General features: G+C 40.5%; 1 protein-coding gene and 1 long non-coding RNA gene across 2 annotated transcripts in view; one reads left to right on the top strand and one right to left on the bottom strand.

The window, feature by feature from the left end:
* Positions 1-23771, bottom strand: part of LOC133606868 (uncharacterized) — a 123312-nt gene that overhangs the window by 60650 nt on the left and 38891 nt on the right. The gene's annotated exons all lie outside the window — the stretch shown is intronic.
* Positions 14595-18621, top strand: LOC140678829 (uncharacterized). Its single transcript, XM_072913309.1, has 4 exons — positions 14595-15274; positions 15491-15560; positions 17200-17374; positions 18528-18621. The coding sequence occupies exons 1-4, from the start codon at positions 14660-14662 to the stop codon at positions 18619-18621; spliced, it is 954 nt and encodes a 317-aa protein (XP_072769410.1). The 5' UTR covers positions 14595-14659.

Below are 23771 nucleotides of genomic sequence, written 5' to 3' on the forward strand. Positions count from 1 at the left end.
TTTGTTGAGTCCTACAAAATGTTAAAACCGTATTGTACTTACTACACACCAGCTGGTTGATTGTAACATGCATCTTAGTTGTAGTTTTTATTAACAAATTTGGAGGTGTTGAAATTGCCATTTAAAATTGCTAATGCTAATCGGTAGCATGTATATGGCATTGTCACGCCAAATTTCTTCCCCCTACAAAAACCTTACCCCCCTCCATTTACTTCCGGGGTCATTTCCTCTTACGTCATTTCCTCTTACGTCATTGACAGCGATCGATAGAATCCAAATCTCCTGAAAATGGTGGTGTCTTTATCTTTCCCAGGGGACTTAAGTCAAACACCAGCAGGCTTCGAAAAATTCCAGGCGGAGTGCTAGGGAAAATTTCAGGCAGAGTGTTAGGGCCGCTGCTGGGAACTTCTGTCTTCGTGGTAACGTCCAAAAAAATTTAATTAATATATAATACTGTTAAATGTCTGTACTTTAAATCAACATTATTGTTGAAACCATTTCACTAATATTAATTAATATATAATACTGTTAAATGTCTGTACTTTAAATCAACATTATTGTTGAAACCCTTTCACTAATATTAATTAATATATAATACTGTTAAATGTCTGTACTTTAAATTAACATTATTGTTGAAACCATTTCACTACAATATTGTGTGTGCTGCTGTACTGTGTAGAAGAGGTCCTGTACCATGGGAACAGAAGGGTCATTTTGACAGAGGAGGAGAAAGTGGCTGTGTTAACCGAAGCCCATGCAGGCCATTTTGGACCACGGAGGATGCAAGCGAAGATTGCTCCCCGGTTTTATTGGCGGTCCATCACACAGGACACATTGGATTGGGTAAGCAAGCTCCTAGAAGGAAAATATTTGCTTTTAATTTTTATTTTTAGTTGAAACACTCTGGTTAGTAGTTAGTAGTAGGTCGCAAAGTGTTGTGGAATCAAATCATATCTACAATATGTTTCCCTTTGTTACTGCTTTTAGGTGTGCACATGTCCTGACTGCCAGCGCTTTGAAAAATTAAAGACCGAGGCGCCTGAGCTGAAGCCCATCAAGGTCGTATCACCTTGGTACATGGTTGGTGAGTGGGTTTATTCACACATCCCTCACCTTTTCACGCACAACTATACAAAAACTCAGTCCACATTCAAATATTTGCTAAACTGAGAACTGGAATTCATGCTCTAGGTGTGGACCTCTTTGGACCTGTGAAAAAGTCGTCTAAGGGGAACAGATACTGTCTCACTTTGACCGATTATTTCACCAAGTGGGTTGAAGCAAGAACATTCCCAAAAAAGACAGCAGCCAATGTGAAGGAGGTATTCTTTATATTTTGGTGTTTCACTTACCCATGGCCATAATCAGAAAGGGAAAAAGCCACTAAAGTGCATAATTTATATATATATATATATATATATATATATATATATATATATATATATATATATATATATAAAATTCTATTGTAATTATTAGTTGTACTAATATAATTTCTGTGGTGCCCCACAGGACGTGAGAGACATTTTCTACACTCATGGTTTGCCTGAAGTTATCCTCACTGACCAGGGCACTGAATTCAAGAAAGAGGTAACTTTCTTTTTCTACAACTGCACGTTTAAACTGGCCATATTTTTAGCAGACACACACATTCCTCAAAACACAAGTAACGGACTCCTTTTTCGTGTATAGGCTGAGGTAGCTTTCAAGAAGTTGGGCATTGAACATCGGGTTTCGTCAGCATACCACCCCCAGACCAATGGGCTTGATGAGAGGACGAACCAAACCATTAAAGTGTCTATTGGGAAGACCATCAGGGGCCAACAGGAGAAGTGGGAAGACAAGCTCAGGGAGATAGTGTATGCCCATAACACCTGTGTACAGGCATCGACCAGGTACTCCCCCTTCCACCTGATGTTTGGTCGAGAGGCACGGATGTTTACGGAGGTAGGTGGTTTGTTTTTATTTAGCTCTATGTAGGTCAAATCAAAATGAGTGCTCATTACACAGTGGTACCTCGCAATACGAGTTCATTTCATTCCTAAACGAGCTCATTATGTGAAACTCATTTTGTTGGACAAATATTCCCTTAAGAAATGATATTCGTGCCATTCATACATTCCAGGACCCTAATATAACCACAGCCTTTTGAACAAAACAATACGCTCCTGTGTAGATGAAAGTGTCGTTGTAGAAATAAATTCATACTTAGAAGTCTGTGTTGTCTTTCAATGTGTTAAAGGTTACAACTGAGTGTCCTCAGGTGATGGCAGCTCCTGACCAGGCTGATTCTCTGGAGGCCTTTGTGCAGCTCCGAGTTGGCCAGGATGAGGACGTTTTTGAAAAGGTACTCATTATGTTGATGTATGACAACGTGTCCTGTTGAAGGATGATTACTTAATGGCTACTGGTTAATATTTAGTTATTTATTTTTCTGTAAATGCTCTGTAATCTAAACATCTTGAATCAATTAAGGTGATCAACAATGTGGAGAGGGCCCAAGAGACACAGAAATTGTCATACCGGCAGAGGATGAAGAAGGGGGTCAAGCGCTTCATCATCCAACCTGGAATGGAGGTCCTCAAGAAGGATGTGAGGAAGAAAGAGAGACCTGGGCGAACCATGGACCCAAACTGGAGCCAGACCATCTACAGGTATGCTTATCTAATGTCCCATTACATTTCATACCAAAAGTATCGCTGATGGCTTTTTTTCTATTTTCAGCTCAATACATCTGTTTGATTGTTATCTGTGAAAACATTTGCAAAAAAAATAATATTTGATTGGAAACCAAGTAAATGGTGGTCTTTGACTATTGTACTCTAGGATTGTAATTCAGTCTGAATGTACTCACATGCTTGAATGCAATATTGAATTCTAACCACAACGTTACTGGTAAAATGTTTCATGATTGTCATATTGGTGATGACCAAGCCAGAACTCATTCCCTTGATGTTACAGGGTTATGGAGGTTCTTCCAAACAATATGGTTAGGCTGGAGACCCTGGATGGAAAGCCCAAGCATATGATGACCCTGTATGCATCACTGAAACCTCTGCGCCCGAGTATGTCAAACTGAATGCTGTTTACAGGCAATTTTTGTTCAGAGATCTTAATATCCCTCCCCTGTATCATAATATGCCTCCTCTCTCATTTAGGGACTCACCCTGGCTGGCCAAAGGATTCCCCTTCAGCCCCTGAGCTTCCAGGAGATGCTGAAATGCTGACTTCATCATCGGAGGAGGAAACTGAGGTACTTTTTCAGAAAAAAAGTGTTTATGTGTCCATACATGTAGCTTTCTAACTATTTGTATGATTGACACAGGTCCAGTGTCATTGTTTCACGGACCATACATATGCTGGCCCCACATCACCCTGGAAAAAGGAGCTGCACCCCGACCAGAAACAACTGGTGAGCAGGTTTCAAATTGAGTAAAATTTTGACATTGGAGCCAGTATATGATTAAAAATATATACATTTATTGCTTTGTGAAGTGGCCAAGGTTATCTTCAAGTCGAGTAATGTAAAATTTTCTCATGAACAGCTCGAGTATGTTTTGGCCTGCGATCGTCCAGCTATGGTCGTCCAGCTATGGAACTGATCGTTAAAGAGGGAGGGGTGTGTTTAACCCGAGAAGAGTTTTGGTCTCTCGGGTTGTCCAGAGACATGGACTCCACGGTCAGTACTGTAACTGTTATGTTTGTTTCACTTGACTGCTTATTCCATGGATATGTATAACTTTGCTACATCTGTAATGTGTATCAGACAGATCGGAAATGCTTGCCTCCAGCTGGTTCAGGAAGCTGCTCAGAGACATGTATGATTTCTTAGAGCTGCACAACAGAGGCTGCTTTTGGTCATTAAAAAAATCTGATTCAATGGTTAATATAAAACCTCACATATCCTCATGTTTTTGGATTCAAAACTGTTACAGGGCAAAGATGTCTTCATTGCCAACATGTATATTGTACCAACGTGGAAGCACAAAGACGTCGATCCAATGTCAAGCCTTCCAGTGAGTACAATGAAATTTGAATGATAATAGCTACACTAATCTGAAATGTATTTCTAAAATATTCATAATTTTTTACTACAGAGGGAAGCACATCTAAAGGATGCACTCCTCTTCCCAGCGTGGAGCAGGCACAACGGGCCAGAGCATTACCTTCTCTGTGTAAGTGTTGAAAAGAAAAATACTGGAGATATCTTATAATTCTTGTGCAATTACATTATTTATGCCTCTTTCTGCATTGACCATTGTAGGTGTTGAGGCCGGCAAAGAGAGAAATTCTCTTGCTGGACTCTCAGTTTGCCCTTTGGCCATCTGGCTTTGGTGATGAGGAGTACAGAGCCATCTTTAGGTCCCTTTATAATAATCCTGGCCACAGTTCCATTTTGGCCACTTTTTGTTCCAGCCATGTTCTGGTTTTGGCTATGGTTCTGTTCTAGTCATCTTTCCCTTCCCCGCTATGCTCATGTTTTAGACATGTTCTTCTTTCGGCTATGTTCTAATGCTCAGTGTGATGCATCTGCACATATTCATTCTTTGATGACAGCATCATTTTCTAAACATTGATTGGGTGCTGAACCCAAGCGTAATAATAGTAAGGCTAATCCAGTTTAGAATAATTTTGTCCAGTGCAACACCACCTTTAACCAGGTCATTAAATGTTTGACATAGTCACCAAAACGTTTGAAGCTACTTTACATTAATAGTTCAGCAGATAACGGAAACAATCGTTCAAATTGTGATATAAGCGCCAAAATTTGTACAAACACTCTTTAGACATTACACTTTTGAAAAAGTATGCGGGCCACTTAAAAGTATCTTTGCCAATGTTGGTGCTTTTATCACCATTTGAACTATTCCTCTAAAATATGTTATCTGCTGCACTATAAAATCTGATAAAGTGGACACTAAATGTATCTATACATACTGTATGTCATTGATAAAGATTGGTAACTGCATTTTATTAATCATTTTACATGACAGACAATGAAAAGAAAAAGGAAAGAGGAACATGCGGAGCAGAAACATGAGAAGCAGGTATGTGTATGTTTTGACTTGTTTTTCATTTTGTTGTGGCATCGAACATGAACATAATCTGGTGACATTGAACAAAAGGAATCACTATTTTTACTGCACACTTTTTGTTAGCATTGAGAAAGTGTACTTTCTTTAATGGTAAATAAATATGAGATGTTGTGGTAGATAATGATACTGTTTGTGTTTTTTCAGTCTTTCAACAGTTTTTTTCTGAATTTCTTAAAGAATTCACAAGTTAGTGTACCGTCAGTAAAATGTTTGATCTATTTCTTTTTAGATGGACACGGACAGCTCTTTATCTGAATCCAGCAATGATCTAGAAAGTGACTATATCCCGCCAATGTCCAATAGTTCAGATTCTAGTTGCCACACAATTAACACGAAGTTGGCTCTCGTGAAAGGAGAAGCTGATACGACTGCAACGCAAGAATTACCCAAATCAGATGAAACAATGCAGATGACATTGACAAAGATACAAATGACCACGACATAGATTATGGAGCCAACAACGAATGAAAAAGAGGATGAGAAAAAGTCCCAAATCACTGTGAAATGTTGCATCAAAGGAGAAAAACGCAAGTGGAACAAGCGACATTACTGTATATACTGCAAAAAAGCACAAAGTGCATCTACAGCGGAAACCCAATAGTGAAAAAGAAGTGGCCCTAGCAATGAGCCAACCACCATCCTCCAAAGAATGTCATCAGATATTCGAGGGACTTCGCAGAAAAGGATATTATCATAACATTGAGGTATTTCAAAAGGGACAAGGTGAAATTGTAACATACAGACAACCATCGGAAGATACAGATCCAGGAGAATACTTACCATGTAACATGTGTTTTGGATTTTATATAAAAAAGGAACTATGGCGACATGAGAAACTATGTCTCAAAAGTAGGAGTGAGCCAGAAGTTCCGTCCATGAAAAAGCGAAGAGTCTAAGCTTCTGCTTCAGCTTTTCTTGCATACACAGGGCAGGCATCACAGAGGTGCTCAAATATTCTTGATAAAATCATAATTGACAAAGTATCTCAGGAAGTCAAAAACGATCCACTCATTTGCGAATTTGGTGATAGACTGCTAGAAAAACACGGGGGTGATCAATCAAAAGATGGTCATGTCAGCCAAAAGATGAGAGAGTTGGGAAGATTTCTACTCGCAGCCAAGTCCCTTACTGACGAAGTGAGGGTGTTACAAGATGTCTTGGTGCCGCCTAATTTTCAGTTAGCTGTAGAGGCAGCAAAAAAAGCTTCTGGATTCACCAAGTCACAGTGTAGATACGACACACCATCTCTTGCTTTAAAGTTGGGACACTCACTGAAGGCAGCATGCGACATTGCGATTGGACAGCATGTGAAGGCTGAAAATGACTTGTCTGCAGCCAGAGTAAGGAGCTTTTTGAGCTTGATATCTGCAGAGCGGGACGTGTTTGTGTCACGCCGTGCACGGACGAACTTGGAAGAGGACCGATGGAACAAAAAGGAAATGATCCCGCTCACAGAAGATGTGATGAAGCTCAATAAAAGCTTGAAGGCCACTGAAGAGGTGGCAAAACAGAAACTTTTGGAAGGACCTAATGCTAAAGCATACAGGACTCTAAGTGAATGCCTTCTTTCACAAATCATTCTTTTCAACCGAAGATGGCCAGGTGAGGCAGGAAATATCCCTCTGTCAACCGACGTGAACAGAGCCACAGATGAACCTAATGAAGATATAATGAAGGGACTCTCAAAATTTGAACAAGATCTGAGTCATGAGTTTACCAGATTAGTTGTTAGAGGGAAGAAGGGTAGGAAAGTTCCTGTTCTTCTAACCAAAGAGATTACCAAATCACTTGATTTTCTCATTGAGCGAAGAAGTGAAGAAAATGACATTTTGGACTCTAATACCTATGTATTTGCAAGACCCATCCATCCATCCATTTTCTACCGCTTATTCCCTTTGGGGTCGCGGGGGGCGCTGGAGCCTATCTCAGCTACAATCGGGCGGAAGGCGGGGTACACCCTTGACAAGTCGCCACCTCATCGCAGGGCCAACACAGATAGACAGACAACATTCACACTCACATCCACACACTAGGGCCAATTTAGTGTTGCCAATCAACTTATCCCCAGGTGCATGTCTTTGGAGGTAGGGGGACAAAACTCAAAATTCCCTCTTGGAGGTTCAGACTGTCTTAGAAAATATGCTAAGACATGTGGTGCAAGGATGCCCGAGGCACTCAAATCAACCAACCTGAGAAAACATGTGGCTACAATGAGTCAGATAATGAACCTCAAAGAAAATGAGTTAGACCAACTTGCTAAATTTATGGGACATGATATCCGTGTTCATCGTGAATACTACCGGCTAACAGAGAACACACTTCAGCTTGCAAAAATCAGCAAGCTGCTCATGGCTATAGAACTTGGAACTGACGTCTACAAAGGCAACTCTCTTGATGAGATTGATTTAAGCTTAGAGAGTGAGTATGATAGTATTCCAGTTAATTTCACACTGAAAGTATTTGCATGACTGTTTTTTTTTTATTGTTGTGTTTTAACAGAATGTTATGCCTCTGTGTGTTCTATTTGAACTTGGCATTCATCCTCAACAGTGGAACCTGGGCAGGAGTCACAAGTCAGTGGAAGTGAGGCTCAAGACTCGGAAGGTAAGAAGTTAATTTGGTTGAGACGGTTTAACTTGCATATTTTTAAAATCTAATTTTTGTCTCCAAAAGTTATAAAAATTAAACCGTTGTGTTGCCTTTTCCTCATTATGTATGATTGTATCAGGTACCTAGTAGTATGGGCACTATTGTAAAAGGATCACAAATATTTTTGTTAATATGCGATCTCAGTTATCACAATTTTTTATCTAATTTTTAACCTGCCAGTTTTAAGAACATCTTTACTAAAAACTAAGTAAACTAGAGATCAGTTCATTATTTTATTAACATACTGGGTAAATAAAATGAATTAAAAAGGAAAAAGCACTATAACATCCATCCATTTTCTACTGCTTATTCCCTTCGGGGTCGCGGGGGGCACTGGAGCCTATCTCAGCTACAATTGGGCGGAAGGCGGGGTACACCCTGGACAAGTCGTTACCTCATCGCAAGCCCAACACAGATAGACAATATTCACACTCACATTCACACAGTAGGGCCAATTTAGTATTGCCAATCAACCTATCCCCTGGTGCATGTCTTTGGAGGTGGGAGGAAGCCGGAGTACCCGGAGGGAACCCACGCAGTCACGGGGAGAACATGCAAACTCCACACAGAAAGATCCCGAGGCCGGGATTGAACTCACGACTACTCAGGACCTTTGTATTGTGAGGCAGACGCACTAACCCCTCTTACACCGTGCTGCCCGCGCACTATAACATAACAAATGTAATACATGCTTTAAGTTGACATGCTTTAGAATAAAAGAAAGCACACACAAGGATGCATTAGTTATTTCAACACTGTTGGCCAAACTATATATTCTTGGAAGCTGTCAACTTATTAACTAACCAATGAAGATGTTTAAGGCGTTGCATTGGTGGTGGTGTCCACAACTGGCTAGCTTTAGCTGTAGTAGAAGTGTGTTTTTCACACAGGTGATGTTTCTTTTGCAAATTTGATGACTACTTCCAAAAGTTGACATACAGAAGTCCTTTGGGAACTGTTAGTCTCTATATTTTGGAGTTAGTTTCATAGCTTAAAGTGGCCTTGTGTCCCGGAGGCAGGCACAGAAATGGCCCGAGAAGGGTGCAAGACTGCCAGCTAGAGTGTTGGCCCCTGGCCCACACTGCTGCTTAGTGCTGTCTTCATCACCTGGGGGCGATTAGTATTATGTATTTCACCTGCTGTTAATCATCACCTGGGCCAAACATGAGTCAGTCACATGTCTTTGTCGGTGTGAGATCATTGTTGGAGTTGCGAACATAGTTGGTAGTATTTTGATATTCTTGTTTTCTGTTTAACTTATATTTGTAAAGCTCTCCCTGAAATTCTCATTTTTTCTTGCAAAGTTTTCTCTTTGCTTTTCTGTGTAATTAAATACTCTTCACCGGTACGCTGCCTACTAGTGATGGGTCCGGCAACACCGATGCATCGGCGCATGCGTCGAGCTCATAGAGCAAAACCCTGTGTCGGTGCGCGTACCGCTTTTAGAAAGTCACGTGATCGATCATGAGCTGTTTCGGTTACGTGACCGATACGCGAACTGTGTCGAACTGACGCCTGCGCGCCAAACTGTGTTTATAAGGAAGCGCATCTGTCAACGAGATGCTGCTGCCAACAGAATCGCCGCACTTCTGTCGTTGGTCATTTGTAATTTATCGTCGTCGGAGATCATGGAGCAGCCTCAGGCAAAAAGAAAGATTTCCGCCGTGTCTGAATATTTTGATCATATATCGGAAAAAAAGGTATTTGTGTTCATTTCCTTGTCGTTTCATCCTGTTCTCTCAAAGTTTCCACTTGATCTATTAGAATTCAAAATGATTCTTAGTTTACTATTCATATTTTCTGCAGGTTAAATGTCGCATTTGTACGACAGAATTGTCATACATTAACAAATCCACCTCCTCAATGCTGAGGCATTATAGGGCCAGGCATGAAAATGAAGTTCCAGAGACACCCAGGATAAACTCAGGTATACAGCCATTCTACAACTTACTCAGTTAATTCCCTTCTTCTTTATCTAATTTTTAACCATCAAGCTACCAGGAAGCAGATGCTGGATGAGTCTCTGCTGAACTTCATTGTCAAGGACTGCCAGCCCCTCAGCATTGTGGAGAGTGAAGGGTTCAGGGAACTGGTGCAGGTCCTTGAGCAATCATATGTTTTGCCTACCAGAAAGGTTTGTGTGGAAATTATCTAAAGTTGATACATCCAATTTATTTAATATTTAAATTGAATATGTTGAGTTGCTTTTGGTTTGACTTGGTGTTATTTTCAGACCATCAAAAAAATGCTGGTGAAAAAATATGAGGAACGGGAACGAGTGAAATTGGAAGTACAGCAAGCTGTGGCAGTGAGTATAACAGCTGACATCTGGACATCTGTAAACATGGAGGCTTACTTGGCTCTTACCTGTCACTACATAAATGATCATTTGCAGTTGTGTACATCTATGTTGGGAGTGCAATACTTTCCACAAAGTCACACTGCTGACAATTTGGCCTAGGTCAAAAGGGGCATGATGGCGGACTGGGCCATAACTAATAAAGTAAAGTGTTTTGTGACCGACGCAGCACCAAACATGATTGCATCCACTAGACGGCTCCAAATTCGACACTCAATTTGTATTGCACATAGTCTTAATTTATTAGTTAGAAAATCATGTGACCAGATCCCCACACTTGCATCCATCAGACACAAAGCTAAGCACATTGTCACATACTTTAGATCGAGCACTACAGCTAAGGAGAAGCTTGCTCAAGTGCAGCAACAGATGGGCCGGCCAACCCTGAAACTCATCAATGAGGTGGCAACACGCTGGAACAGCACATATGAAATGCTGTCAAGGCTACATGATGAGAAGGAGTCAGTGTGGGTATCTCTGGCCTCTTTAAAAACTGATTTGACTCCACTTACAGCTGATGAGTTTAACATCGTAGGAGAAACACATTGTAAAAAATTACTGTAAAAATACAAAAAAAAATAGTTATATACTGTTCTTCTTAAATGCAGTTAAGTACTGTAAATTTTGTTGCATTTTACAAAAAATATCGACCAGCAGTAAGTTACTGTAAAACCTACAGTATAATTCAGTATTTGTTGACTTGTTTCTTGGGTACGCCCACAATTCGTCCAACCGAGCTTCATTGCACCTGGCCGCCGCAGCTAAATCCATCCTACTGCATGGTGTGTTTTTGATAACAAGGTAAGAGTCACTTGTACCTTGATGTGTCATTTTCTGTTTGAATTGCTTTATATATATATATATTTATAAAGTCCGAAATGACATAGCGTCACAGTCAGCATCACAGACACTATCGTTGACCACATGTACCGCCGCATGCTAGCGAGCTAAGTTTTCTTCATTTTTGTCATCGTGATCATAATGTCATAGTCATCTCAAAAAGATGATAACTTGCAACATATGTGCTACGACTTGCAGCAATGTATTTGCGTATGTTAGACACATGCGAAGTCATAGTTGTATGCCTAATGCATCGTTTAAGTGTGCTTTCCCTAAATGGACAAGAGTTTTTTCCAACTTCTCAGCCTTCAAAACTCACAGCCGTCGTCATAAATATGGCAAGAGTAGGACTGATTTGTATAGCGCAGAAGGTTTACCTTGTAAAATTGTCTCATGTAGCGCGAAGTGCGATGATATACAGGGCCTTCTCCTGCATTTGAAAAGTCATATTACCGAAGGTAGGACAGTTACGTGCCCCTTCAGTCAATGTGAAAAAAGATTTACAGTCAAGTCTACTTTCACATCGCACGTGTCAAGGAAGCACTATGGCTACACTGAACCAAGTTTGACTTGCTCAATAGCAAATCCAAGCAGCTCTTGTGTTATTAACACTGATGATGACTATTGTGATTTGCAACTTGAGAATTCAGGATATTCCTGTTATGAAGACATGGAGGTCTACCCCGAAAAAACAGATGAAGGTCAATTTCTCAGAAACTTAGCTTTGTTTTATATGAAACTACAAGCAAAATTGCTACTTCCATCCTCTACTGTTCAAACCATCATTGATCACTATCAAGAATTACATGACACAAATCAGTCACACTTGCTGTCCAAACTTAAAGACAGGTTGATACTGCTTGGGCTTGATGAAGCCGCTGTACGTACTGTGATTGATACCCTGAAAAGTGAGGATCTCCACAGTGCCAGCAATACACATACACTCAAAACTGACCATAAAAGAAAAACGTTTTACAAAAATAACTTTAAATATGTGGAGCCACTCCCAATTTGTCTTGGTCAGAATGAAGCAGGCAAAGAATGTTTTCTACAATATGTGCCAGTGAAAAACACCATTGAGTCACTGTTATCCTTAAAGTCTGTGAGGGAGCAAATACAGCAAGTAAAAACTAGAATCCAACCTGATAATGTTATTCAGGATGTGTGGGATGGCACAAATATTAAAAAGAACATGCTGCTCAAAGACAGGACCTCCTCCTTAGGTATAATTCTTTATCAAGATTCCTTTGAAGTGGCAAATCCACTAGGGTCTGGAAGGAAAAAGCACAAGATTTTGGCTGTGTATCTGACCCTTGCAAATATTTTGCCCCACAACAGGTCAAGAATTGATCAAGTGCAACTTGTGCTGCTTTGCCGGGAGCAAGACCATAAGTATTTTGGACAGGATCTTGTGTTTGGATCTCTTGTAAAAGACTTAAAGAATCTTGAGCTGAATGGAGTAACTTTGCCAGATGGCCAGCTCTATAAAGGAACTCTGTGTGCCATCGCAGGTGACAATCTGGGTTCACATAATATTGGGGGCTTCACTGAAAACTTCAGCAGGAGCTCAAATTTTTGCAGATATTGTGAGATTAATCGGGAAGCATTTCTGGCAGATCCTCTGGCCAAGGGCCCTGACCGCACCCCACAGTCGTATCAGAAACATATTGATTGTCTGAGTCATAATGTAGAAGAAGCAAGTGCCTGTTGTGGCATTAAATTTAACTCGATTTTCAATGAGCTCACATATTTTCATGTCTGTCAGCCTGGATTGCCTCCTTGTCTTGGCCATGATCTCTTTGAGGGTATTGTCTCAACTGATTTAGCATTATATCTGAACCACCTTGTTTCAAAAGAAAAAGAGTTTACTTATATTGAACTGAATCGGCGCATAAACCAGTTTAAATATTTGGGTAATGATGCCAATAGCAAACCTTGTGAAATGAGCCCAGGGGCTCGAAAACTTTCTGGACATGCAGTTCAGAATTGGTGTTTTCTGAGAATGTTGCCGGTATTGATTGGTGATAAAATAAAAAGCTCTCAAGACAGTGAGGTATGGCAGCTAATTTTACAGCTGAGGGAAATTGTGGAGCTTGTTTGTGCTCCAACCATTTCCACAGGCCAGGTAGCATATTTAAGAGTTCTAATAGAGGAGTATTTACAAGCCAGAATGCAAACTTTTAAGGATGATCCACTTAAGCCTAAACATCACTACCTGAATCATTATCCAGAACTCCTTGTTCAATTTGGGCCACTCATCCGTCTTTGGACATTACGATTTGAAAGTAAGCATACTTACTTCAAGCAGTGTGCAAGAAAGCTGCATAACTTCAAAAATATATGTGGAACCCTTGCTGAAAGACACCAGCTTTTGCAATCATTTCTAAGTTCTGGGACCCTGTTTCCACCATCTGTTGAGGTAGAGAAGGGAACTGAACTTATTGTGGGAGACTACAATAAAAAGATAAGACAGTCAATTGCTCATCTTAACTTTGATCCTCAAAATACCCTCATTAGTCATCACGTGACTGTGAAAGGGACAACATATAAGAGCAACATGTTTGTTGTTATAGGTTGTAATGATGATGGCCTTGTTGTAGGAAAAATTAAAAAAGTTGTCATTCATAAAAATGTAACAGTGTATTTTATCACTGAGGTATATCAGGCTGTTCGTCAACCTTACATTAATGCCTATTACAATACACGTATGCAGGAAACTTACCTCTGTGTTAGTCAAGCAGAGCTGCTTGATTACTACCCACTGCCTGAATATTTTATTTGGGGCGTGTCCTCACTAATTCTTCACCATTCAGTCCCTATATTCTAGATTCATGTCATCCATCTGTGAGGAAATAGAAGTCATCATCCTCAAGACTTTACCCAACCTGTCTGCGGATATTGTACAACTGGTCATCTCAACACTGAAAAGCTCAGGTGTGGAATCAAAAGCAGACCTCAAGTATGTAGAGCAGGATGAGATCAAAGACCTCTTGCCTGTTATCCAGCAAAGGAAACTTCTGGAGGCATTCAAAATGGGTAACTATCAATCTTGTGTTTGTAATTCTCCCATCTAGTTAAAGCTACAGTAATTGTTGAGAAAGAATAACACTCATTTGACATAGAATGAATACATTCGAGTAGAGATTTGCACCTGTCAGATATTCTACAGTTCTCCCAAAAGCCTTAATGCAGTTGTATTCCAAACAATTGTTTGAATTGCCATGCATGTATATGGGAGAAATTTTTAATGTAGTGATGTATACATTTTGCTTTCTTTCTATGCGTTTTAGAAACTACAACAGTCGTGCTTGATCTCCACCACTCGCCAGACGACTTGGCACATCAAAAGTCTGCAGACGGAAGTCTGTCTTTGCTCTCCAGTCCATTGCCTTGCTCCTCTTCATCTTCAATGGCTGGCTTTTCGCCCTGGTCAAGCTCTTCACCAGCTTCATCACCTTGTTCTCAGAGTGGAGTAAGCCAGCCCGCCATAATATTCAGTAAATGGCATGAAACCTTTCAAGTCCCATGGGATGAAATGCCTGCTGAAGTGCAGTCAGCTATCGCCAACAGCAGGAGACCTGCTCCTGACAAGCGATGCCAAATGATTAGAATCCTTGTGGATGAAATGAGAAGGTATGAGGCTAATCCAACGCGCAGTGAGTGTCTCGTAATCTGCCAAAAAATTGTCAAGCAGTACCCATGTAGTTTTGCGGATATGACACCAGAAGGTGCCATCATTAGTGGAGGTTTTACTTCATTCCTCATTCAAATGAAAACACGCATTGAGAACATCAATCGTGAAGGAACAACCAAACCACTCAGAACAAAAAGATGGTTTGGACAAATGCGTAGGCCAAGTGATTATTATGGATGCCCACACTTTCAGCCAGAACTTCCACCTGAAGAAACCAGTGACACAGTGGAACAGAAGCGGCAACAATTATGTGAAATATACAAGCGTGAAGGTGTTCACGGAGGTGAAAGGGCAGAAGTAGTCAACCTTATGAAAGCAACGTTCTGTCTTCAGCGTAACCAAATCAATACAACCCCAGTACCTTCACTTGATGATTTAAGAAACCAGTGGCCTTTCCTTTTCACCCAAAGGGGTATCTTGGATCACCTTGAGTTATTAACTGACATCAGCTTTTTGCGTGCCTTGGAGCTATCCATTGAAGAATGTGGACAAAGAGTAGAGATGTATTTGAGAACAAAAGCTAAGAACCAGTCTACCCTTCCTGTGGATGAAGATGGGGAGTTGACTCTTCGTATCATCCAGCTGTTGATGGCCTATTTTGATGAAAGAAGAGATGCACTGATACTCCTTGCAGATGTAAGTTTAGCACTATTAAGCTACAAAAGCATACAAACATCTAAATTAATATTATAAATATTCTAGAATTCAATGTTTTTTTTGTTATTGTTTTTCAATCTCTTACTCACCAAATTATGCAGAAATATTGTATTCTTACATTTGAATTAAATGATGCTCCCAACTGCCATGTTATATTTTGTCACAAGTCATCATGGTGACCAATTTTTTCTACAGATGTCTGCCACTGCAGCCGATGTGGAGCGGACACTGACCCTCCCGACCAGTCCACGACTGATACTGCTGGGTAAGTGTCTCATGGAGCGCAGAACATAAGTCTGTTTGTCCTAAACATATGTATACTATGCTCTCCTGCGGATGTATTTGTATCATTGTTGTTTTTGTCATTCCGAACATTGGAAAGTAATGATTTGCAGCAGTACACCTTAGGACAGTGGTTCTCAAATGGGGGTACGTGTACCCCTGGGGGTACTTGAAGGTATGCCAAGGGGTATGTGAGATTTTTTTTAAATATTCTAAAAATAGCAACACTTTAAAAATCCTTTATAAATATATTTATTGAATAATACTTCAACAAAATACATGTTTAGAATGAAGTTCATGAATCCAGAAGGATCTCTACTACAATCCCCAAAGAGGGCATTTTAAGTTGATGATTACTTCTATGTGTAGAAATCTTTATTTATAATTGAATCACTTGTTTATTTTTCAACAAGTTTGTAGTTATTTTTATATCTTTTTTCCCAAATAGTTCAAGAAAACCACTACAAATGAGCAATATTTTGCACTGTTATACAATTTAATAAATCAGAAGCTTTATTTGACTTCTTTATCTCTTTTTTTCAACCAAAAATGCTCTGATTAGGGGGTACTTGAATTCAAAAAATGTTCACAGGGGGTACATCACTGAAAAAAGGTTGAGAACCACTGCCTTAGGACAGTGGTTTTCAACCTTTTTTCAGTGCTGTGAACATTTTTTTTAATAGTTTTAATAGTACTTGAATTTAAAAAAATGTTCACAGCACTGAAAAAAGGTTGAGAACCACTGTCCTAAGGCAGTGGTTCTCAACCTTTTTTCAGTGATGTACCCCCTGTGAACATTTTTTGAATTCAAGTACCCCCTAATCAGAGCAAAGCATTTTTGGTTGAAAAAAAGAGATAAAGAAGTAAAATACAGCACTATGTCATCAGTTTCTGATTTATTAAATTGTATAACAGTGCAAAATATTGCTCATTTGTAGTGGTCTTTCTTGAACTATTTGGGAAAAAAGATATAAAAATAACTACAATCTTGTTGAAAAATAAACAAGTGATATCTACACATAGAAGTAATCAACTTAAAGTGCCCTCTTTGGGGATTGTAATAGAGATCCATCTGGATTCATGAACTTCATTCTCAACATTTCTTCACAAAAAAAGAAATTTGTAACATCAATATTTATGGAACATGTCCACATGTCTCAGCTGCATTACTGCTACGCTTTAACCAAGCCTCCATTGTTTTCTACATGGATAGTTGATTGACAGTTGGTGCTGTGTGGCACCGCCAGGTAGGGTCAAACCATCATGGCATGGGGGAAACTCTGGCTTTATGGTAATGAATAGAATAGCCTACTTGATTTGATGTTCAGTTTATGAACTTACATTCATATTTTGTCGAAGTATTATTCAATAAATATATTTATAAAGGATTTTTGAATTGTTGCTATTTTTAGAATATTAAAAAAAAATCTAACGTACCCCTTGGCATACCTTCAAGTACCCCCAGGGGTGTGCGTGCCCCTATTTGAGAACAACTGCCTTAGGAGACTACATGTAAACAGAGTAAAGAGAGAGCGAGTGAGGTGGCCATTCCAAATACCTTTAAAATGCTACCCATATTGGATACTGTTTAGGAACATAAACTGCATTCTTGACTGTACCAGTTGCTGGTGACAAAGTCACAATACAACGTTGGATGATCAGCATGGAAGGTGATGTCATCTGCGAAGGCGTCCAACCTAGCTTCATCTCAGGGCTTGCTGCCCTTCTTGCCACGTACTATGTGTTCAACTTGGAATACCAAGAGGAAGGTGCTCGGACATTGGAATTTGTTCAAAGGTAAATCCCCTTGATACTGTAAAATACTGTTAGGATATTTTGCCCCTTTTCTCACCTCTGTTCAGGAATTTGACTCGTCATTTCCCCAAGTTTGTGCCTTAAATCAATGACTCTTCTGTTCCTTTGTGGACCTTCTTATTAGGGACCGAAGCACCAGTTTGACTCTAGGATACAGAGAAGGTAGGTAATGTGCAGGTAAAGATATGTTGACTGGGTCAAAGAAGGAAGCACCTGTTTGAACCCAGGATGCAGAAAAAGTAGGTAATTTGCAGGTAAAGATATGTTGACTGGGTTCACCCAGTCAACATATCTTTACCTGCAGGAAGCACCAGTGTGACCCGAGGATGCAAAGCAAGTAGGTAATGTGCAGGTGAAGATATGTTGAATGGGTAAAGGCAGGAAGCACCAGCGTGACCCGAGGATGCAGAGCAAGTAGGTAATGTGCGGGTGAAGGTATGTTGAATGGGTGAAAGAAGGAAGCGCAGGTGTGGTCGAGGCAATGCAGACAAGGTAGGTAATGTGCAGGTGAAGATATGTTGTATGGTGAAAGAAAGAAGCACCAGTGTGACCCCAGGATGCAGGGAATGTAGGTAATGTGCAGGTAAAGATATGTTGAATGGGTAAAGGCAGGAAACACCAGCTAGACTCCAGGATACAGAGAAGGTAGGTAATGTGCAGGTAAAGATATGTTGAATGGGTAAAGGCAGAAAGCACCAGCGTGACCACACTATGCAGAGAAGGTAGGTAATGTGCAGGTAAAGATATGTTGAATGGGTAAAGGCAGGAAGCACCAGTGTGACCCCAAGATAGAGAGAAGATAGGTAATGAGCAGGTAACGATATGTTAAATGGGTGAAAGCAGGAAACATCAGCGTAAATACATGGTTCCGTAGATGGAGAGAAAACACATAAATAGAGAGAGGGATTGGGGAGGCTTTAGCATTGTCTTCCTCTCTGAATTTGTCTTAATGGGTTTTAGAACATTCACTCATCTACAGCTGTGGTTATGGTATAGGCTCACATATATCCTAAAATTGATATGAATATTTGTGCAGTGCATATTCCTAAATTAACAATGTGAGGGGAGTTCTGTATCGACTGCAAGTAATCTTCAATCACAACAGAATATCTAATATGCTTTCTCTCTTTTTTAGGCGATTCATTGGCGTTAACCCTGAGAGGGGAACAAAGGCTAGCCAGGGAAAGGTGGTGTCCAAGAAGACCGGGAAGCTGGTCCAGCAACTGTAAATCCTCACGTTGTCACCCTTATAAAACATCTCACAGACTTTGAGTGGGGCTTTATGTAGTCGACAATTAAACACTGGTCTCGTGTTCAGTTATTTGTTCCCAGTTTGAAATTAAGTTGACATGTTCTAAATGTTAAAATGCTTTCCTGAAAATAAGAATAATGCACTAAATGTACATTGAATGTATTTGATGCACTTTAAAATAATTGGTTAATAAAAGCATAAACTTGCAAGGCCATTTCTCCAGTCATTTTAATGCCAGCAGATTGCAGGGGTTTTGATTTTGCAAAATTAAAAGTTCAAGTCATTAACTTCTAGTGGCATTATACTGTAAAGCTCAGTCTATAGTGCTTACAATTATTTTACTGTAATTAACTGTTCATAGATATTACAGTAGATACACTAAAATAACAGTGTAATGCCGCTAAACAGATGAAAGTATTATGCTGTGAAGCGTATATTTGATACAGCACAGTACTGTGATACCTTTTACAGTAATAAACTGTAGTGATAAATCACAGTATGTGTGCTGTAGAAAAACAGTATATACTGGAACCATTAGCTGCCAGTGGGTTACTGTATTTAAACGGTGAAAATTCTTACAGTGCACTTATTGTGCTTGCTCCTTTCCATCAAGCCACAGTGGAGTTGTCTGAGGAGAGGCGAGTGTCAGGGTCAAAGGTCAGCCCGATGATGAAAATGCTCTACGTTGCACTAGAGCAGGGGTCACCAACGCGGTGCCCGCGGACACCAGGTCGCCCATAAGGACCAGATGAGTCGCCCGCTGGCCTGTTCTAAAAATAGCTCATATAGCAGCACTTACCAGTGAGCTGCCTCTATTTTTTAAATTTTTATTTTAATTTAACGGACATTACTGGAAAACTGAACAGTTTGAACTGTGAGCTGCAAGGCAAAGGTAAAATTGTCGCCGATATGATAAGTGCTTTAAATGCATTTAAAGCTAAGATGAACCTTTTCTCTGTGCATTTACAGAGAAAAAAAAGTGCTGCACTTTCCCTCTGTGCAGATGGTGCTGAAAGACAATGTTTCTGCATCTGAGGCTTTTGACAAAGTTGCAGAAAAGCACTCTCAGGTCATAAACAGAGTTGGGCAAGAGTTTGAGAACAGGTTTTGTGACCTGGATCAGCTTGAGCCATGTGTGTCGTTCATTTCTAATCCTTTCATGAACGTGGACATATCATACATTGCTGAGCATTTAAGTGCAACATTTAGCCTGGATGCTGAACAGGTGGAGATTGAAATTGTAACACTGCAAAATGACCTCCACCTCACACACACAAATTCAAGCTTACTTTCAATCAAATGGGCTCGCAACTGATTCTCAACATGCATATAGAACGGGCCACTCTACGTCCACTGCTCTCATACAAATGACGGACGATTGGCTTAATGCTATAGATAATTCTATGTTGGTTGGAGCTGTGCTGTTAGATTTTAGTGCTGCGTTTGACGTGATTGACCACTCTTTTAATTGAGAAACTTAAATGTTATGGTTTTAATACTTCGGCTTTAATGTGAACACAGAGTTATTTGTCCTCAAGATCACAACAGGTGTATCTTAATGGCAGCTTGTCTAATAGCAGAAGTTTGGATTGTGGTGTTCCACAGGGAAGTTGCCTAGGACCTTTGCTTTTTTCTATATTCACCAATGATTTACCTTGGGCTACCGGGCGTGCAAGATTGGTTCTTTATGCTGATGATGCAACCTTATATCATGCTGCACCATCATGCAGTGTACTTAATGTAATATTGAGTGAGGAACTAAACACTGTGCATGACTGGACAGTATGTAACAGACTTGTCCTTAACATCTCAAAAACAAAAAGTATTATATTGGGGACTCTGCAAGGGTTATCTTGTGACCCAAAGTTGGATCTGAGGCTAGGTAGTTCAACAGGTCAGAAGTGCCAAGCTCCTTGGAGTGATGCTGGACTGCACTCTATCCTGGTCAAAACATATCAGTGATATAGTTACAAAGATGGGGACGGCTGTTGGTATTTCCAGGAATACCAACAGCCAGATTGTCAGATTGTTAAGAGTTTAGTCTTGTGTCATCTTGACTATTGTTCTACAGTCTGGGCGTCTGCTGCAAGTGGTGAGATCAGTAAGCTCCAGATTGTCCAGAATAGGGCAGCTGTTCTGAAGGTTTGCATATTTGTGTAAATTGTCCCTTTTTAGTTCTATAGAGAGATCATTTCTGTTAAGGGATTAATTACTATTATTTATTTCTATTTCATATGTGTTTGGGAAGGTGAAATGTATTTTCTTTAGATTGTTTAACCGTTGCTACGGTTACGGTTGCCATGGTTGCGGGCAGTTCCGTTTCCGCCGGCAGGTAGAAAAAAGCGTTAAAAGAGCTCCAGCATTGGCAGGCAGCGGAGCGTCGCTAGTATTACACGGGAGATAGAGTTCACCATAGTTGCAGATCGAAGAAGTAACTACTCTATGCTTCTTATTTAAGTGTGTCATAAGTGACAGTTAGTACACTAGTTTACTTTTAGGACATTTGGGCGCTTCACGTTGCCAGTAGGAGGTGAAGCGCATGCTAACCGCTAGTTAGCTCACCGCAGCTCGCACCTGTGTTTGTTTGCTGCACAATGACTTCACGAACGCCAGGTTCAGTCACGTTTTGATTAAGTTTATTTAAGAGACACTCTCCCCTGTGACTGTTTTACTGTTTGGAGAGCAAGTGTGAACATTGTAGAGTTTAGTTGTGTGCTATCGTGGCTACCTTGCTGCGAGGGAAGTGGACAGCGCGAGGCACGAGTGTTAATGGCACGCGCTCACGGACTAGTCGACAGAGAGGTGACCCAGGACGAGGCTGGTTCTCCTCTCGCTCCAGACTGGACTCGTGAGGCGAGCTAAGAGGAAGCACGGCCGAGCCCCCCTACACCCTTCTCTTCTCTACAACGGGAGGTGTCCCCCCTCTCCAACGCCCCCTTGGTATCCAGCAGTTTCAACTCACCCCACCCCACCCCTACGTGCACCAACGATACAGCAGGACCACAACAGACTATCTTCTGGCCCAGCCAAGGGGCCCAGGTTGGACTGTGTGTGTGTGTTGTGTAATTGATTTAGTGCGGGAGGTTCTATTGGGGAGGTAGGGTGTGAGTGGTGATGAGTGTATGAGTGTAATTAATGTGTGTTTATTATTGTCTGATTATTGTATGTTATATGGTATATAGTAAATTGTTTAACTATATAAGTGGTCTCCTCTCACTCTCTCCTAGACTAGATTATTGGGTAAATAGTGAAAATTAGAGCATCCCCCAAGGTAATATACAGTCCTTTACAGGCTCCCGTACAGCAGCAAAGCTGATTCTTGGTTTTCACTAAGAACCAATGTGAACCAAATGCATGCTTCTCTTTCCTGGCGAACAGTGCAGAACAGGTTGTCAGCTAATACTCTACAAACCCCGTTTCCATATGAATTGGGAAATTGTGTTAGATGTAAATATAAACGGAATACAATGATTTGCAAATCATTTTCAACCCATATTCAGTTGAATATGCTACAAAGACAACATATTTGATGTTCAAACTGATAAACTTTTTTTTTTTTGCAAATAATCATTAACTTTAGAATTTGATGCCAGCAACACATGACAAAGAAGTTGGGAAAGGTGGCAATAAATACTGATAAAGTTGAGGAATGCTCATGAAAAACTTATTTGGAACATCCCACAGGTGAACAGGCAAATTGGGAACAGGTGGGTGCCATGATTGGGTATAAAAGTAGATTCCATGAAATGCTCAGTCAAACAAAGATGGGGCGAGGGTCACCACTTTGTCAACAAATGCGTGAGCAAATTGTTGAACAGTTTAAGAAAAACCTTTCTCAACCAGCTATTGCAAGGAATTTAAGGATTTCACCATCTACGGTCCGTAATATCATCAACGGGTTCAGAGAATCTGGAGAAATCACTGCACGTAAGCAGCTAAGCCCGTGACCTTCGATCTCTCAGGCTGTACTGCATCAACAAGCAACATCAGTGTGTATCACCACGTGGGCTCATGAACACTTCAGAAACCCACTGTCAGTAACTACAGTTGGTCGCTACATCTGTAAATGCAAGTTAAAACTCTCCTATGCAAGGCGAAAACCGTTTATCAACAACACCCAGAAACGCCGTTGGCTTCGCTTGGCCTGAGCTCATCTAAGATGGACTGATACAAAGTGGAAAAGTGTTCTGTGGTCTGACGAGTCCACATTTCAAATTGTTTTTGGAAACTGTGGACGTCGTGTCCTCCGGACCAAAGAGGAAAAGAACCATCCGGAATGTTATAGGCGCAAAGTTGAATAGCCAGCATCTGTGATGGTATGGGGGTGTATTAGTGCCCAAGACATGGGTAACTTACACATCTGTGAAGGCGCCATTAATGCTGAAAGGTACATACAGGTTTTGGAGCAACATTTGTTGCCATCCAAGCAACGTTACCATGGACGCCCTTGCTTATTTCAGCAAGACAATGTCAAGCCACGTGTTACATCAACGTGGCTTCATAGTAAAAGAGTGTGGGTACTCGACTGGCCTGCCTGTAGTCCAGACCGGTCTCCCATTGAAAATGTGTGGCGCATTATGAAGCCTAAAATAGCACAACGGAGACCCCCGGACTGTTGAACAACTTAAGCTGTACATCAAGCAAGAATGGGAAAGAATTCCACCTGAGAAGCTAAAAAAATGTGTCTCCTCAGTTCCCAAACGTTTACTGAGTGTTGTTAAAAGGAAAGGCCATGTAACACAGTGGTGAACATGCCCTTTCCCAACTACTCTGGCACGTGTTGCAGCCATGAAATTCTAAGTTAATTATTATTTGCAAAAAAAAAAAAAACATCAAATATCTTGTCTTTGTAGTGCATTCAATTGAATATGGGTTGAAAAGGATTTGCAAATCATTGTATTCCGTTTATATTTACATCTAACACAATTTCCCAACTCATATGGAAACGGGGTTTGTAATATTGTTCAAATCAGTAACCGGTAGTAAAACTCCTGCTTTTCTCATGGCCAAAATTGTTCACAGTAGTACTATACATAATCATAATACCAGGGCGTCCAGTGAGGGGCATTTTGTACTCCCTCGTCCCAGGAAGAATGCTTTGCGGAAATCTTTTATTGATATATCTTT

The sequence above is a fragment of the Nerophis lumbriciformis genome, linkage group LG05 (genome assembly GCF_033978685.3).
Source record: "Nerophis lumbriciformis linkage group LG05, RoL_Nlum_v2.1, whole genome shotgun sequence".
Lineage (NCBI taxonomy): Eukaryota > Metazoa > Chordata > Actinopteri > Syngnathiformes > Syngnathidae > Nerophis > Nerophis lumbriciformis.

Bases quoted from the DNA above. Each gene is read 5' to 3' on its own strand.
- LOC140678829 (XM_072913309.1), top strand. From the start codon at position 14,660: ATGACACCAGAAGGTGCCATCATTAGTGGAGGTTTTACTTCATTCCTC. The intron at 15,275-15,490 runs GTAAGTTTAGCA...TTTTTTCTACAG, and splicing joins CACTGATACTCCTTGCAGAT to ATGTCTGCCACTGCAGCCGA. The intron at 15,561-17,199 runs GTAAGTGTCTCA...TGACTGTACCAG, and splicing joins TCCACGACTGATACTGCTGG to TTGCTGGTGACAAAGTCACA.